This window comes from Nelumbo nucifera, chromosome 7 (genome assembly GCF_055504915.1).
Source record: "Nelumbo nucifera cultivar China Antique chromosome 7, China Antique-T2T, whole genome shotgun sequence".
Taxonomy (NCBI): Eukaryota; Viridiplantae; Streptophyta; class Magnoliopsida; order Proteales; family Nelumbonaceae; genus Nelumbo; species Nelumbo nucifera.
The window spans coordinates 5311980-5330252 of NC_142655.1; the positions used below are offsets into that span (position 1 = coordinate 5311980).

General features: G+C 42.0%; 2 protein-coding genes across 2 annotated transcripts; both read left to right on the forward strand.

The window, feature by feature from the left end:
- Window positions 1-5451: 5451 nt before the first annotated feature.
- On the forward strand, window positions 5452-11291 carry LOC104597438 (AP2-like ethylene-responsive transcription factor PLT2). Its single transcript, XM_010258960.3, has 10 exons — window positions 5452-6116; window positions 6210-6398; window positions 6472-6826; window positions 6907-6989; window positions 7124-7132; window positions 7266-7354; window positions 7478-7551; window positions 7743-7793; window positions 7879-7955; window positions 8036-11291. The coding sequence occupies exons 2-10, from the start codon at window positions 6251-6253 to the stop codon at window positions 8806-8808; spliced, it is 1659 nt and encodes a 552-aa protein (XP_010257262.1). The 5' UTR covers window positions 5452-6116; window positions 6210-6250; the 3' UTR covers window positions 8809-11291.
- LOC104597437 (zinc finger A20 and AN1 domain-containing stress-associated protein 5-like) lies at window positions 11231-11960 on the forward strand. Its single transcript, XM_010258959.3, has one exon. It carries the CDS (start codon window positions 11233-11235, stop codon window positions 11722-11724), a length of 492 nt encoding a protein of 163 aa, XP_010257261.1. The 5' UTR covers window positions 11231-11232; the 3' UTR covers window positions 11725-11960.
- The last annotated feature ends 6313 nt before the right edge of the window (window positions 11961-18273 follow it).

Consider the following 18273-nt stretch of genomic DNA (forward strand, 5'->3'; position numbering starts at 1 on the left):
ACACCATAAATGCCCCTTTCTCTCTTCTAAACTACCAAATTAACCCTCAACGACCACCCTACGTGCTGCCATGCATATTGCATAAGCATAACTCCCTCCCATTTAATCACAGCCCTTCAAGGATGTAAATCTTTGGTTACGTGGGGCCCTTGTTCCAACTCAATGGTTGTGGTCTTTCTTAAGGCGGTTATTCCAAACGTGGTAAACGAAGGTGCCAACTTAAGAGTTGCGACAAAATGCTCCGGAAATTTGGTCAATATAATATTTTGGGTTTGACTATGATATGGAAAAGATATGATATCCTACTAAAATCATAAATATGGTAGTCAATCAGGTATTATTTATCAAAATTCATAGGTGGGTTTTGATTGGTCAATACTTTTTTATATCATATCTTTTTCATATCATAGATTTTCCTTAATATTTTAATTTTGAATTCATTAGGCTGCATTCGAAAAAGATGCAAATGGAGTGTTTGGAAATGATACAAATAAGTGTGAATGAAAATATGTAGTGTAAAACGGTTCATATAAATTGCAAAGTTGGGTTAGTTTTGCACTGACAAATTTACCTTCTTATCAAACAGACTTTTAACTGTAATGGATGCAAACATAAATTTCAATAAAGCATATGCTTTTTTTTTTTTAATCAAAATCCCACTTGAATGCAAATTTACTTAATTTTTGTTGATGTACTTTTACATCTTATTATCAAGGTAAATGTGCATTGGTCTGTCATTTGTCAATGCATAAATGTAATATTGCCAAACATAGGCAAAAGTGAACTAGAGTGCAAGTTTACCCCGGGATTTACACTCCATTTGCATCGTTTCCAAATGCAGCCTAAGAAGCTAAATTTGTCAGTGCAAAACTAACCCAATTTTGCAATTTATATAAACTGGTTTACACTCTACATACTTGCATTCACACTTATTTGCATCGTTTCCAAATGCAACCTTAGGTACTTAAAATTTGGCCAAATCAAATTCACTTATCTATGATTAAGAATTAAAACATAATCTCAATAAATACCTATGCTCTTAAAATTTGGCCAGATCAGATTCACTTAAAATTTGATCAATACCTATGTTCTCATTTTTGTATTCTAGTTGTACCCATATATAATCTGAGAAAAAAAAACATAAAAGGAACTTGTTACACTTTGAGAGCCAGATGATTAAGATTTGTCTTGTGAGTCTTTGCTAACAATTACTTGCAGAATGTCAGGCTGCAGGTATACGGTTAAAACCTTGCTAATAGTCCCATCTTAGTAGAGTATTAAGTTAGTTAGCCATTTAAAAGATGGTTAAAACCTTGTGAGTCTTCTTCCATGTTTGGTTGTGACAGAGGTTCTTAAATATCGAGCAATATTGATGCACTTGGAGATAGGAAAATTGGATATGTAAATGGTGATGAACAGACACTGTTAAAGGTGTGTTATTCCATATTATTAATTTACAAAATCATCAGAACTTGTATTTTTTTAGCTTCTAATTTCTTTAAGGCCAATGTTATGGCCAAAAATTAAGCTTTTTCTTCAAATCTTCTTTTTCTTTTTCTTTGGGTGGTTATGTGATTAGTAACAATTACTTGTGAAAGACTTGTTTGGAACTTAGGCTTTTGTATAAAATATGACCTTTCCAAATATACTGTTGGTTTGTTAGTTGCCAACTTGATTAAGATTTATTTAGGAAGTAGGTTATGTAATCAAAACATGTGCTTTACTTTAGTCTTTCTGTGAATCAGATCATGGCCTGGATCTATTTAGTCATATATGGATATCAATAATACATCTATTTGATCAATGGGTTTGAGTCCAGATGCACTCAAATTTATTTGATAGAACCCAGATCTGACAATCTTTATGTAAATTTGCAAGGCAAAGATTAATGAAAGTTTTTTTAGTTCATTTGTTAAGAATTTGTGATGTCTTAATCCAGTTTGGAATTTGATTAGCCGAGTTCAAGTTGGATACTGATATCCTAGATATGTAATTGGTTAGCATAATTATTCTTTATCTGTTCTTGCTGTGTTTTTATTTTCTTGATTTATTATGTTGGGATATTTTGAGGATTTGGTTCTTTGAATGAAGATAAGTAATGATTGTTAAGGAAGTAGAATAATTCAACGAATCATGCCAACATGTTAAAGGATTACGTGAAATTAGAACTATTTGTTATAGAATATCAAAGCTTTTAAGGGCATTACTGAAACCAAACTGTGTATGAAACAATACTTATGGAACTACAAATCTGGAAGAGCTACTACTGTGAGACTAATATCTGTTTGTTATTTGTTGCAGATTTATGGGTCAATGACCGTGCACATCCTTTGTGTAGCAATCTTTTTAGCGGTTGTTTACATAAGGAGCTTAATATGGGACTTCTCTTCTGAAGTATTTATTAGCCGGTTTGTTAGATAATTGAACGGACATTGTTAATTGTTTTATTATCTATCATTTTTTACCATGGTAATTGGTAAGTGCATTTACCCAGATAAATGTGTTTTTAAAAAATGAACGAAACCTTGAACTTATATTGGATTTGATAAAAAATAAGAGAGAAATAAAAAATGTTGAGAGAATGCTCTTGATTGAATTGGGAGAAACTAGAGCTATCAATGGATCGGGTCTGATTTGGGATTATGGGATAGGGTGTATCAGGTCTGGTTGAACTGTTTATTGATCTGGACTATAAAAAAGACCTAGAACTCAACTGGTTATTATCGAGATGATCAAGTTTGACCCGATTAGACCTGATTATATTTGGCATTTATGATTACCAATGATAATAACAGTTTAGAACTTCATAAGTTTCATAATATTTATGATAAAAATATTAAATCATTTATAGAAAAATCTATGATTCGGAAAAGACTTTTATCAATCAAATCTAAACCCCCCTTGCGAATTTTGATGAAACCGACCTGATTCGTAACTGCATTTGTGTTGTCAATTGATTGGTTAAAATTTTCTGGTATCATAGTGATCCTATTTTCTTATATATTGATAAATTAGTGTTTCTAAGCGACATTATCTTACATACTGTTTATGAAATTTACACCTGGACATAAGATATAACAAAAATTAAAAGAAAACAATGAAACCTCTCTCTCTTTCTCTCTCTCTCTCTATATATATTATTAAGTACATAATTGGTTTGAACCAGAATCAATATAATTTGGTTGGACCGGATGGACCCGACTCATTGACAGCACTAAGAGAAAGTTCTCAACTTTCTGCTTATTTCTTATCTTCTATCGAGCCAAACACAGCCTAGATTAGAGTTGGGGCCAGTAGCTCCCTCATTAACTAGGCTCGAACTCAAGTGATGAACTGCTGGCTGGCTGGCTGTTGCCTCATGCGGCTTCCTGCCGGCCAGACCGGATTCATCCCTCCTAAGAAAGCGGGATTGAAAGGTCAATTTGGTAATTCTAGTAAGATGGGGAAGACAGGCGCGCTGGTTGTATATAAAATCAACAATCCCAACGGTCAGCAAGACTGAAAGTCGCCGTTCATTGGAACCTGGCCGACTAATGCGAACCGGCGTGACGATACATTTAATGAACAACAAAAAGAGAGTTCACAGTAGGATACATAGATAGCCATAGCCGGTGATAAATCCCAACCACCACTGTCACAGTCTCTCTCTCTGTCTCTCTTCCTCAGTTTCGAGGTCGTTCTCCCTCTCTCTCTCTCTGATAAGAAGAAGGAGACAGAATCCAACTGGAAGAAAAAAAATGGTGTCTTTCGTTTGACCGTCAACGAGAGGTGTGTACAGGGCACTTGTCTTCCCTCTGAAATTCCATCTTTCGTCTCTATTTTTATGGATTTTTTCGTATCTCGTGTTTGTTTGGAGTTTGGACAAAGTGGGTTTTTCTTTGGTTTCTGTTTTCGCTTCTGGTTTTGTCTCTAATTTAATTTTGCTTTCAGGTTTTAGGGTTTTGGAGGCTTCTGGGTTGAAAAGCGAGAGACGTGGGTCCTGCCTCCTTATTGTGGGGCACTTCAGTCAACCTGAACCTATATTTTTCTCACTTCCTGATAACATATTTTCTCCCTTAATTTTTTTTAGCACTTTATTCTCTACAAACGGCGTACGTGTGGAGAGGAGACTGCTTCAAGTTTCAACAGGCAGGTTTATCTTTCTTTTTATTGATCACTTCTTTTGTGGTCTTGCATTGTCGAGTCTTTTAATCGAATAGATATACTGAAACTCGGTTTTCAGTTTCATTCTAGGCCTTTTTGATCCATAAAGAGTAAACCCTACTGAGGAAACGTAGATCTTCTGACCCAGGACCTCACCAGATTATTCAAACCATTAGGAAGTAGGAACATCATCTGAGAATTATTAGTATTGGAGTTAAGATCCTAACTAAATGGTAGAAACTGGTTTGGAAGGTAAACAATGTAATTGTGGAGTAGAGATTAAACCCATAAGAAGAAAGTAAAAAAAATGAATACAGATTGATCCCAAATTCATCTTCTCCATTCCATTTTTATAGCTTCATCATTGAACCAAGGAGTCCAGATGATCGGAGCAAACGGAAAAAAGAACTGCTTTAGTTCCGCGGCCCTGAATTTCTGATCAGTTAACCTATCCCAGGATCATTTGTATTTCAAGCATGCTTCTACTGTTTTTTTTTTTTTTCCTTTTTAAATGCATACTGGCTTTCAGTTATTAAGTGGTCAACACCTTTCTACTTGGGGAACCTAATGAATCATTTAATCATTCTGAAGTTTGTTTTCATTTAATTTTTTATCGTCAATGTAGTACAGTTTTTTGACTAACTTTCTATTTACTACTCGTTTTATAAAGTTTTTATTTTCATCTGTCGAGTTTTGTTTTATTCTTTTTTCGAAAATCAAAGGTGCCCGTATCAAAGAATTTCATTTTTTAGTGCAAAATGAACACATGCATGCAGGACTGGGTGAGTACCCAACATTTGGCATTTGATGGGTGCCATTATGAGAGAGAGAGAGAGAGAGAGTCTTAGTATATAACTTGGCTATGATCGTTCCGTAGTAGAACCCATGAAGTGGTCTGCATGTGAGCCATGTCTACGGGGTACGGAGATTATAGATAGATCAATTCTTACTACTATTATTTTTTGAATTTTTTGATGTAAAAGAGACAGGTGAAGAGAGAGATTTAGTAAACTTTACGTAGGGATGGCGACTTTTCGGCTAAGAGGGGGTTTACAAATTTGCAGAGAGTGGGAATGCTGGGCTTTGGGGAGTCACTTATTGCAGAGACCGAGAACTACAGTTCCAAGAAACCAATTTGGGTGTGAGAAAAATATAAATTAAAGAGGAAAAACTAAAATTTGTTTTTTCTTGGTTCAACATGCAAACACACAATTAATTTTTTAATCTCTTACGGAGGGGGTCCTATATATTGTATATTTCACTAGTAGATCTCAATTTCATACTCATTGTAAAGCTATCAACTTACAGTGTGATTTATAAGTCTTTCTATGATTATGATCGATCTGAGATGGTTTTTTGAATTTTGAAGGATCATTTTTTCCATTTTGACCTGTTGGATTTTTTCAGTGTGATTAACTAATTTTATCTTTATAAATACTTAGGGACCTCATAACTATAGCTTTAATTTTCTGTCGTACTAGCTCCTTAAAATATTTTTGTAGTTACTATATTTTGTTGATATATTCTATTCACATTACAATATTATAGTTGCAACTAGGTTGATGGTCGACCACCCAAAATGACCAATGGTGGAGGCTCTCCCTAGTTTTCTTAGAGAGAGAGAGATAGAAGATTTTTACTTGAGAGGATCAGTTTATTTGTTCCTCTTCTATCTCCTGCTTAGTGAAAATATTTCTTCTTCTTCTTCTTCCTTACACCAAATGTAGAGAAAACAGACCTTTCTCTCTCTCTCTCTCTCTTCCCCCTTCCTCCACCAATCCTTTTTCCCCTTAAAGCTCGTGGTTCAAGTTGTAAGGGAGAGGGGGAGAGCTGCTAAAAGTGTTACATATTGAAGAATGATGATACTCCATCTTTCTCTGTCCCTCTCACCCCTTTCTGAGCAACATTCATGCATTATTTGGACATGAAAAGCGTAGATAGAGAGTTCTTTTCTGTTATCTTTCTTCACTTTGGTACCTTCTTCCACGGCTAAAAACTTATGGTGTCTCAATCTGTCATGATTTTCCTCAACAAGGTTTTCTCATAATTTCTTGTGATCTATGCAGGAAGATCTTAACACAGTTCCAAGTCTGTTTTGAAAGAACAAATGGGCTCCATGAATTCAAATAGCTGGCTGGCTTTCAATATCTCTCCTACTCCCTCAACCATGCCTACTAATAATCTCCATGCATCTCCATCTCAATTCTCTCTGGGATTGGTAAACGATACAGTGGGTCATTCCTTCCAAATCCAAGGTATTTAAAATTCCCCACATTCTTCTTCCTCTATTCTCTCGTTATCCTTCTGTGACTCTCTTAGGTTTTGCAGAGTGGAATCTGATGAGTTCTCACGGCGGCGAGGAAGTCCCAAAGGTGGCAGATTTTCTTGGTGTCAGCAAACCTGAGAACGAGCTCAACCTTGCTTCGTTTAACCAAATTACGGCAACCCACCCTAATTACCTCTTATCCAACGACAACCTACAGTCGATGCAGAGCTTGGAGGCTCCATCGGCTAATAGTAACGATCCTCGTGGAATTGGTAACAATTTACAGTCATTGACGTTGTCCATGGGAACTGCTAAGGGTACTGAGAGTACTAGTAGCAGTAGTGCTGTTGATGTGACACCCAGAAGATCTATGGATACATTTGGGCAGAGAACATCGATATACCGAGGTGTAACAAGGTACAACCCTGAACCCTCTATTGCTTCTTTGCTTATGCTGCAATTTCTTAACAATCTAATGGCTTTCGGTGTGATTGCAGGCATAGATGGACAGGAAGGTATGAAGCTCATCTGTGGGATAACAGTTGTAGAAGGGAGGGACAATCAAGGAAAGGTCGCCAAGGTAAGACTTCAGTTTCTAGCTCTAGGGTTTTGATCACGGCCGCCAACAAAATATCTTTTTGTTGAGTTACTGACGATTCATTTTATCTCCTATCATTGTGTTCTTGTTGCTCGGATCCCTTTACATCTTTGAAGTCTACTTGGGTGAGTATAGATTACTGATTCCATGCATTAATTTAGTCATTTCTGGTTCCCAGTTTTGCTAAACAAGATCGGCTTTTGAAGATTTGCCTATTTTCCTCCTCATCTTTTTTTTTTTTTTTTTTCCTCTGAGCAGGTGGATATGACAAGGAAGAGAAGGCAGCTAGGGCTTATGATTTGGCTGCACTCAAGTACTGGGGAACATCCACTACAACAAACTTTCCTGTATGTCATGCACATTTGTTGCTTGAGAATGGTGAACTGTAGAAACTTTAATTTGTGCCCACATTAACGTTTTTCTGTTCATGCTGATTGATTCTTGGGGTGTACATGTCTATGACATTTCAGATTAGTAACTATGAAAAGGAATTGGAGGAGATGAAGAATATGACAAGGCAAGAGTTTGTGGCATCTCTTAGAAGGTAATCATCATTAATTAAGTGCAGTTGGAGTTCATGCTCAAGTATATGTTCATCAATCCTTGTTTGTATTCAATTGTTTTTGTCTTGCTTCGCATATAATCTTAGGGTCCAAACATGAGTTACAGTTGAAACCCTAGTGATCATCATATTCGTAATCCTCTCTTAATTCTTCTTCTTGCTTGAACTTTCAGGAAAAGCAGCGGCTTTTCAAGGGGTGCATCCATGTATCGTGGGGTCACAAGGTATTATAGGGAGCATTCTCTCTGGTCCCTTACCTCTCTCCCTTTTTACAAACAGGCATACTGATCTCTCTTTCTCTCTCTCTAGGCATCATCAACATGGAAGATGGCAAGCTCGCATTGGAAGGGTTGCTGGAAACAAAGACCTCTATTTAGGAACTTTCAGTAAGTAGCAACGTAACGTCACAAAGCTAGCTTTTCTGAAATGTGAACTAATATTCCTCTATCTTCTTAATTATATATAGGTACCGAAGAGGAAGCAGCAGAGGCTTATGATATCGCTGCTATCAAGTTCAGAGGGCTGAATGCTGTGACCAACTTCGACATGAACCGTTATGATGTCAAGAGCATTCTCGAAAGCAGCACACTACCTATTGGAAATGGAGCAGCCAAGCGGTTGAAGGAGACTAAAGCGATTGAGTCATCGAGGAACAGAGAGGAAATCAGAACTCGCAGTTCCAGTTTCTACGGCACAAGCTCCAGTAATTTTCAGGGATACCCATTACTGCAACCAATTGAGCAAGCTCAGCCTCAGACTTTACTGGCTTTACAAAACCAGCTGAGTAGTCCTCAATATGGCGGCCATGACTCTCAGTTTCATCAAAATTACCTCCAGTTGCACCAACAACCCACTTCGCTGTTTAATGCTGCTGGTCAAGAGTCTCAGTTTAACCAGAGCTACCTTTCCAGCCATCCTGCTTTTCTTCATGGTATGATGAACATGGGACAACCGACGGCCTTGCCTGTAATGGAGAACAACGGAGGAAGCCTTGCTACCAACTACAATGGAAATGTGGGCACCGGAGTTAGCTACAATGGAGGTGGGTATTTGTGCAACGGGATAATGATGGCACCCAACTCAGCTACTGTGCATGGAGGAGGAATAGGTCCGGAAACCGGCGCCGGGCTGGTTAAGGTTGATTACGATGAGATGAGTTCTGCGGGTTACGGTGGGTGGACGGCAGATTCGGTTCAAAATCCAAATGCTGGTGTTTTTTCAATGTGGGACGACAATTGAGAGTTTATGTTGATGTTTTTGGCTTTTATCATTAAATTGAAAATTTTCTTCTGATGCAATGTTTAATTTGATCAAATATTTGGTATATGGCCAACAAAAGAGATGAGATATGGTTCATTTTTCTGACTTCATTTTCAAATTTGCTACAATAATTTTTTTATACATAATCTACAGAGCCTCATTTTCTGGAGTGATCCAAATCTTCTTGGAAACTGATCAAGATCCACTGTATGTTCCTACCAACTCAGATTAGTTTACTCTTGACTGAATTGATACTCATCTATGGGTGTTTTTGTCTTTTAGAGAGAGAGAGAGATGATATGATATAGAGAATTTTGGTTCATGTTGTTGGGCCATTCTTGTGCCTTATATAGAAATCTACAGCAATGCGTCTTGGCCCATCCTGGCCTATTTAATATTGTAGAGCCTATTATAGCCCAAGCCCACAAATACAGCAAAACCAATATATTTATTGTTAAAAAATAAAAAAAAACCCGGCTTGGGACCGGTTTGCTTGGAAACTACACCGGTTCATGGTTGGCCGTCTACCCCCTTTTCACAGGACGAAAGTGAACTAAAGTAAATGATTGGGGGGTGGGGAGGTGGGAAAGGCAACCCCCAACCAATGGCAATATAGGCTTTAAGGCCCAAGCCAGATCACAAAAGCCTGTCCGTCGTCCATTTCTCCTTTCTCCAATTATCCAAACCATCTCTTTTTCTTTCTTACGTAATTGTGCTCTCCTTTCTCCAATTATCCATCCATTCATGACTCACCCGAGTCAAGGAGTTAACCCACCAGGTTTCTTTGAATGACGAGTTCACCAACAAAAGCACCACCACCGAGTAGGCCAGTACCCAAAAAAACCAAAAGCCGACGCGGTGGAGAGTGGAGACCAGCATTTTCTTTTATACTCACACGGTCACACCCAACCAAACTAACCTACCAAATCAGTGCCACGTATTCGACGACCCACCACAACATGTTTATTAGGGAAAAGGCAGCCATATGCCTAATCACACGTCAAGCCAAGAAACATTATACCTACTTGTTTATGCTACGACTACGGGCGTCGACGCATCTATTGGCTATTTAAGGCCCATTCTGAATGGGCCCCCACCAACTCATCCATCACACATGCTTTTGTTTAGTGCGTTGTTTTCTGCGCGTAAGCCATGCGCGCGTTGTTTTTATATGCTTGTCCGATGCTTATATCCTTTCGCTTCGACGGACGCGTCAGCTAGGCTCGGCTCTACATCCCCAGCCCCACGATGTTGTCAGAGAATTTGCCGACATAACGCAGCCAACAAGGCGGAATGCAATGCATCATATTATGCCCCCTTTAACCTTTATCATTCGGCTTAGCTCACGTTACGCTTAGTAAGACCTTACGCTACCGGTGGGACCCGCTATGTCAGTGGTCGCGACGATTATGAACCTGCCTCGCACGGATGATTGGAATCGCGGTGGATCATGAGGCGATGAATTTATGAGACTGGTGCGGTGGGACCCAATCGATCTGGTGGAGCCCACCAGCACGTTGCAACTTGCGAATGCGTCAGATGGGGGGGGGGTCTTCAGTCCTGTCCAGATAACTTTGAAAAAGTGGAAGTCGTATCAGCCGCGGAAGGAGTTGGAGTTGCTGCTGGGGCGATGACTCTTCCGCCTTGGCAGCGAGTACCTGGGTAATGGGACATCCGCGTGCCACGTGTACAAATGGCATCGTCCCACGTGTACGGCATGGCTGGGGATGAGAGCGACCCCCACACCACACCCCCCGTGAAAGAGAAAGAGGCGGTCAGCCTGGGCGGCTAAAAGCCAGAGGGGAGAAAACGAAGATACCATCAAATCAAAGTTACAATTCCATATTTACCCCTCATGTTTTTTGTTCAACAGTGTAGGTACGTCAGCCCTGAACTAAACTAATTCCTTGGCACCGAGGGGACCCACTCGAACTCGATAGCTGATCCATCAATCAAATCGGATGGTGGCCATCGTCGTGCCAACCTCTACGATGCTCCCGTGGATGACGCTGCATCGTCCAATTACTTTTAACGGAGAAACAAGTCACAACACATCAGAGTGTCAGAGGAGATCCAGAAGGAGCAGAACGCAGACATTATGATGTAAAATCAAAAGAAAAGGGAGTAGGGGTATTATAGTAAAAGCAATAAAGGAAACGTCTGATGCGCGTTCCAAAGAGGGCCCAGGCCCATATGGCATTACCATTACCCATCCTCGAATCGCCGCCTTAAAGGAGCCCTCCGCTCTCCCATTTCTGCCCCAAATTTCTTTCGTCGTTCAACCCAAAAGAACGAACGAACGAACGAACGAACGAACCCATCACCACCACAGCCCCCTCTCACCCGCGCGATTCTCTTTTTCCCTCTTCGAACGGACGCAGATCGGAATCGGAAAGAAGAGAAATGGCTCAACGAGAGAAAGAAGAGACCGAATTCAAGGTCCCCGAAACCCTAACCCTCTGCATCAACAATTGCGGGTTCCCCGGCAACCCTACCACCAACAACATGTGCCAGAACTGCTTCAAGGCCTCCGCGGGAGTCCTCACTCCTCTCAAGTTCTCCGGCAAGGACAAGCCCAGATCCAGCTCCGTCCGGTCTCCGGAGAGATCGGATCGTCCAGCGGAGCCGGAGATTCTTAGGGAGGTAACCAAGCGTGACACGACGGCAGCTGCTGAGGTGACAAGCTCGGTCGTGAGGCGGGAGGTGAACCGGTGCTCGGGTTGTCGGAGGAAGGTGGGATTGACCGGCTTCAGGTGCCGCTGCGGGGATCTGTTCTGTTCGGAGCACAGGTATTCAGACCGGCACGAGTGCAGTTACGATTACAAGGCTGCGGGTCGGGAGGCGATATCGCGGGAAAATCCGGTGGTTAAAGCTGCCAAGATCGTTAAAATCTGAGAATAATACACGGAGAAACGAAATGACTGTGTTTCGTGAAGATTAAAGAAAAGAGACGATGTGGAGAGATGGATGCTCGATCCGGTGATCACTTTCTGATGCCACTCTCGATCGATTAATTGAGAGAGTGGGAGAGGGATTTGTTAGATTGTGAACAAAACTATAATGAAATTCTCTCTGGTTTACCTTGTTCTTTTTAATCAAATTTTATTTCTTCCCTCTTCTTTGTGTGAAAATTTCTGGTGCTGTACTTTAATTTTTTTTCTCTTTATTTTTCTTAATTTCTGGAAATGAAAACGAAATGGTAAAGCGTTGACAAATATTGATGGCATGATTCTAGAAATTTGGGATTGGGGAGAGGGTAATCTCGTCATTACGGGCAAGGTTTTCTGTTTTCTGGAACTGCCACGTGTGGATAAGGAGAACCGACTAATTTTATGACTTTTTATTAGAGTACGTTCTTTCTCGCTAAACTCCAACTGCCCACTAAAGTCGATGACTCGATGTTCCGTGTTCGTCAGACTGAGTCACCGGTCCACCTCGTATCTCGTGAGTCACTTGGTCCACCACCTCGACAACCGAACCGAGTGACCCGAGCCAAAGCAAAGTGAGGATTTTGATTCGATGTGGGGGGTCTAAGAGAGGATGTAGCGTGCGAAGATAGGATCATAGGATGGAGAGGATTCAAACCGTCTAAGAAATAATCGATCACTTGACTCTGGTTTGCCACGTTCCACTTCTAGTCCACGTCACTCAAAGGCATCCAAAAGAATTTGCTTACCTTGACACGTGGCAAGGGTCTTTGTTACATGTATCTGTCTAAACAAAGAAGGGTAGGAATGGCATCCTTTTCTATGACCTCAAATGGCCCAACTAGGAGGGGTATCTATCTTTATTAAGGTTTAAATAAAGAATAGAGGGATGTGGGCCATGTAGCATTCGTTGGATGGATCCTGATGGAAAAGCCCATGGATACGGCCTTGAAAACAACCATTTTGGATTCTTTGTACGAAAACGATGGAATGCGATGAAATCTTCTAATGCAGAGGGTAATTTCTGGGGCCTACTGGCCCATTAATTCAGGGGTTTAACCCACGTCTGCCGTGAAGAAAGAGGAGGCTTTTTGTCATTTTACCATAAAAAAATAAAACGTGTTCTATCTTCTTCATGGAAGATATCAAGTTGCTTCGAAAATAGGTGTAATTTGTTTCAATTTTCAAATTTACCTTTGAATAAGAGAAATGAAAGTGAGGAGTCTTGGGGCTGTTTCCTAAAGCCCTTTGGGAGAGCATGACTGAGCTGCTTTATAGAAGCTATTACTAAGATTTATTTGGAAAGTCATTTTTTTGGTTCATATAAGCCCATCTTCAGCTTAGTGGTTATTTATTTATTTATCATGGCTTCGCGATTTTCCGGCTTAGCAGTTCATTAATGTTAAAAGCTGCTGCGCAAAAGCCACCCAAAAAGGCACATAACAACTGAAATGATTGAATTGAAAAGCTTATTGGTTTGTTGTTTAGTGAATAAGTAAAGATTGAATTGAAAAGCTTATTGATTTGTTGTTTAGTGAATAAGTCTCTGAATGGTTAACAATTATTAGGGGTGTCAATTGGACTGGTTTGGTGCAATCCGATCCAGTCTAATGTGAATCCGTTATATATGGACTAGGTTCAATCCAATCCAATGAATATTTTGGACTATTTTGGGATTCAATTCAATGTTTGGACTGTCCAGTCTGTTCAAATTTGTTTTGATATAGATTGGTTTCAATCTTATTTTATATCAATAGATCAGATATTGGTTTAATCCAACTCAATCCAATATAAATTTATTACAGATGGAGCAGGTTCAATCCAATCTAATAAAAATTTTAGACCGAATTGATCCAATCCAATGTCTTGTTGGTCTGTCCAATCCATCTAAATTGATTTTAGACTGGATGGGGTCCAATTCAAAACCAATCCATTGACACCCTTAACAATTACCAACCTTAATTTTGGAAATTAAGGACAAAGCATTAAGTCATCCACTTCAGCAATTTCAGCCATTACCAATGGCCCCATAATTGACAAAAATTAAATTTCGGCATATCATATTTTTGATGAAGGGGTACATCCTTAGTGAGAAGACAAAGGAAAGTTAAAATAGAAATCAAAAGATAGGGACTGTATGGATCTCAATACGCCAGTAAAGCGATAGAAAAGGAACACAGCGGGGATGTTCTGTGGGACATTGTGAGGCACAGATCTGAACTCCATCAAGCAATCGGCAACAACGGAATAGGGTGCATGTGAAGTCCATAACTCTTACCATAAAAACATTACACAGTTATATGGGTTTGATCCCACGGCTCCATTTTCGAAAGTAAACCGAGTGACCATCTCAACTACTGGGTCATAAGCTGTTTTTAACTTAATGGTTAAGCCAAAAACAGCTTTGATATGTGTCCCCACTCCCCAGCAACCCGTCCTTCAACAATGTAGCATGGGCCACCTGAAAGAAAACAACAAATTCCCATTGGGTGAACATGATTTTCTTAATGGAAGCCTCTCGTTTGAATTCTCATGTGGTTTTGTCCAAGGAAAGCTGCTCCATTTAAGGGCATGGATTATTTGAACCAGATTTGAGAATCAAATAAAGCCAATAAAATAACTCATAGAAGACTTTTTTTTTTTTTGTAACCAACACGTCACATTTTGAAATCTTCTTTTGTTCCATTCTTTTCAGATTTCTCAGACGATGAGAATACGATGAAACCCTACAACTAAGATCATATATTCTATGAGACCTTAAAGAAAAAGGGGTTCATTAGTGGAGCAATATAGTCACTGCCTTTGTAATAGAAAAAGGAGTTTTTGTGGGAGGGGAACCAAAAAACCAATAACATCTGGAGCAGCTCCATGGCTTAGTTGTCAAAGCTTGGCTGGGCCTGTGTTTAAGCAGAAAGTTGGTGCTAAAGGGAGAAGGTGGTCCTATTTTGGCCCACGCACAGGCATTTATCATGAATTCATGAGTGAGATGAATTCCTTTCGGACAAAAGCTCTTTTTCTACTATTTGGGCCGGTTTGGGTGGGTTGAAGCTTTAATTTTACTGCTTTCACTTAGCCGCTTTGAGGAAACTACTTAAGGAAGCTTCGGCGAAATGCCACTTTTTCACTGAACCACGGCATAGTTGGGCTTTCCGGATTTTCCACCAAACATCGCTTATAAATTGTCTCACTAGTCCAATTCAATGTCTTATTGATCCATCCAATCCATCCAAATCAATTTTGATTTGGACGGGGTCCAACCCTAAACCGGTCCATTGACACCCCTACATGTAATGACAGTTGCAGTTCCACATATACTTTTAGAGCTCAGATAGACTTGCATCAGCCCCAATGAATTCAGATTCCTTGTTTAATTAAGATGTATGGCGATAATTTATTATCTTTTTTTTTATTGCACTTTTTGTAATTTATGAAATGGAAGGTCTATTTGTATAGTTTTTTTAGAGGGTAGGATTTTGTTATGGTTACACCATCCGGCAGCGCACTGCGGCACAGTCATAGGCAGCAGCACGTACAACAGATCGCACAGCAGCGCGCACCGCACGGCAGCATGCCCATGCACAGGCCCGGCACCGCACGGTAGCACGCACTGCCAATAGCGTGTAGCACGCACCGCCAGGCAGTAGCACGCACCGCACGGCAGCATGCCCGCGCATAGGCCCGACACCGCACGACAGTGGCATCAGGGTGCGCAGCACGCACCGCCAGGCAGCAGCGCGCATCGCACACACTACACGGCAGCACGCACCGCGCACACACCCGACACCGTGAGCCGCGCGCACGCACTGCGTGGCAGCAGCACTGTGCGCACGCACCGCGCGGTAGCGGCACCACGAGCCGCGCGCACGCACACGGTAGTAGCAGCAGAGCGGGGCCCACATGATAGCTCATAAGGGTGGGCCCACCCTTATCTGGACACGTCAAGCCAACTCGCCGCCAGCTTATCATATCCCTTATCTTTATCTTATCTTAAGTAAGAGTTACCATTAGGAGTTGGTAATTAGGAGTTTGAGTTTAATTAAGAATTTCCTTTTGTAATCTCCTATTTAAGGAGCTACGAATTGAAATAAAGGAATCAGTTTTTCGCAGTCAAGAAAGAGAGTGAGGAGAGTTTGGGTGATCTCTTGGACAAATCACCCATTAGGAGAGTTCGGGTGGTCTCTTGGACAAATCACCCACGAGATAGTCAAAATAGGGCCTGTACGCAAGGCCAAGGGCAAGGAAAGATCTAAGGTTCCTGCGGTGGAGCGACCCGGGACGCGATCCTACGCTCGGGGCCATAACAGGTTTTTACGTCCCCACTCCTATACAATTCTTTTTTGGATATTAATAAAAATTTTTGATGTCCCCACTCCTATGGAACTGTGAATGACATAATCTGAAACAAGTTTAAGAAAGAAGTAGTCTATTCTAAATGGCTCTCTATGAAAGTATAAATTTATGATTTGTCATTAAATTTTTTAAATACAGTATCAATAAAATTTTCCAGGAATGGGGAATGGTGTATGATGAGGGCATATTTGGCCCTCTAGTGAAATTGTGACACGTGGCACCTTGTGACAACGAGGCGACACCCAGGCAACAACTTACTAAGTCCGTGTCCCGCCGGGGAACCGACCTGGCCGGCCTAGCGCGGCCTGCGCGACCTGGCCGACCTGGATCAGCCTGACACCTGATCCGACCTGGCCGACCTGGCAACCCATAAGATGCCCACCGATGAACCATAACGGCATACCCCGCGAGCTCGGTAGCTCACCAAAGAGCTCGCCAAGGAGCTAGACACCTCTCCAAGGAGCTCGCCACCAAGGAACTAGGCAGCTCGGCAAAGCTCGCCACAAGCAGCTTGGCATAGCCCAAGGAGCTCAGCATAGCTCCCCCGGGCAGCTCGCCACTTGTAGGGTAGCTCGGTACAGAAGAGTAGTTTGGCGTATCGCAAGAAGATCTCCTGCCTGACAACTGGCGCAGAAACCGACCCGCCGACTGACACAGGCGCCGACTTGACAACCTGGCCCAGACACCGACCCGCCGAGTAACACTGGCGCCGACCTGGCCGCCTGGCACAAGCGCCAGCATGACAACCTCAAGGAGTTCACCACCGTACCCCGGTTCTGACGGGATACGACGAGTCTTACTGTTTGAAGGCTTTTCACCCACCTAACCCGCGAGGACACCACTATATAAGGACTCCGACCCCCAAAGCCAAGGAGAGGGAAAAAAGGATGGTAACCCCTGCTCTCTAGCTCTCTCATTTCTCTCCAAGCTCTCTGTAATCAGAATGCTAAATTAGGCATCGGAGAGTCCCCGTCGGGAAAATACCCCCGGGTCCTCTGATTCAGTTCTCGCAGGTCCCTCAGCTCCCGCCACCTACAAAGGAGAGGAAATCACCTCACGTAGAGGGTAGTCGGGTTGCGCTGCACCAGGGAGCTCCACCATCCTCTGAGTTGCAAGCCGCCTAAGAGCAGGTCAAATGACGAGTCCACCAGGGAGTTCGCCACCAGGGAGTTCACCACCAGGCAGTTCGTCACCAGGTAGTTCCCCACCAGGGAGCTCACCACCAGGAAGTTCGCCACCTGGCAGTTCCCCACCAAGTAGCTCTCCACCAGGGAGCTCGCCACCAGGCAGTTCGCCACCAAGTAGCTTTCCACCAGGGAGCTTGCCACTAGGCATTTCGCCACCAGGGAGCTCACCACCAAGCAGCTCGCCACCGGGCAGTTCTCCACCAGGGAGTTCGCCACCAAGCAGTTCATCACCAAGTAGCTCTCCACTAGCGAGCTCGTCACCAGGCCATTCTCCACCAGGGAGTTCGCCACCAAGTAGCTCACCACCAAGGCACGTCACCACCGGGTCAAATAACGAGGTACTTAGCCAAAAAAAATTATACATCACAAAAAATGGTACGTGACCAGAAACGGTTACATCAATTGGCGCCGTCTGTGGGAACACTACAAAAAAGCAAAGTTCTCAATCTACAAAAGCTAAATTTTCATCTTACCAAAGCTAAGTCCTCACTTTTTAGAAATTGAAGCTATCGCTTTATAATTTACATTTTTTATGAACTCAAAGACTGTGCAGGGACCTAACAGACTAAGTAGCTCTACCAACCTTACTTTCAATTCAAATAATGTCTCATCAGTCCTCTCCGCAAGGTCCCCCCTACAAAGATGAGCTCTTCATGGCTTCCATAGGAGTTGGTGGCCAACAGACTACATAGGCGCCCTTACCGGTCGAGCCTTCCAAGGCTCCTGTGTGAGCTGGCGACCTAAATTTAGTAGTGCTACCCCTGAAGGTCGAGCTCCTAGTAGCTTCTTGTAGGAGTGGGTGACCGGCATTACGAAGCTGATGTAGCACAATCATAGCTCGACACCTCACAGGCAATGCCTACCGGCCACATTATTGCTTAAGACCCGGTCGCCTCTCCGGCATGGGCAAAGTCAAAAAAGAGTAGACTACGAGTCACTCCCAAAGCCTACGGGCCACATTACTGCTTAAGACCCGTTCG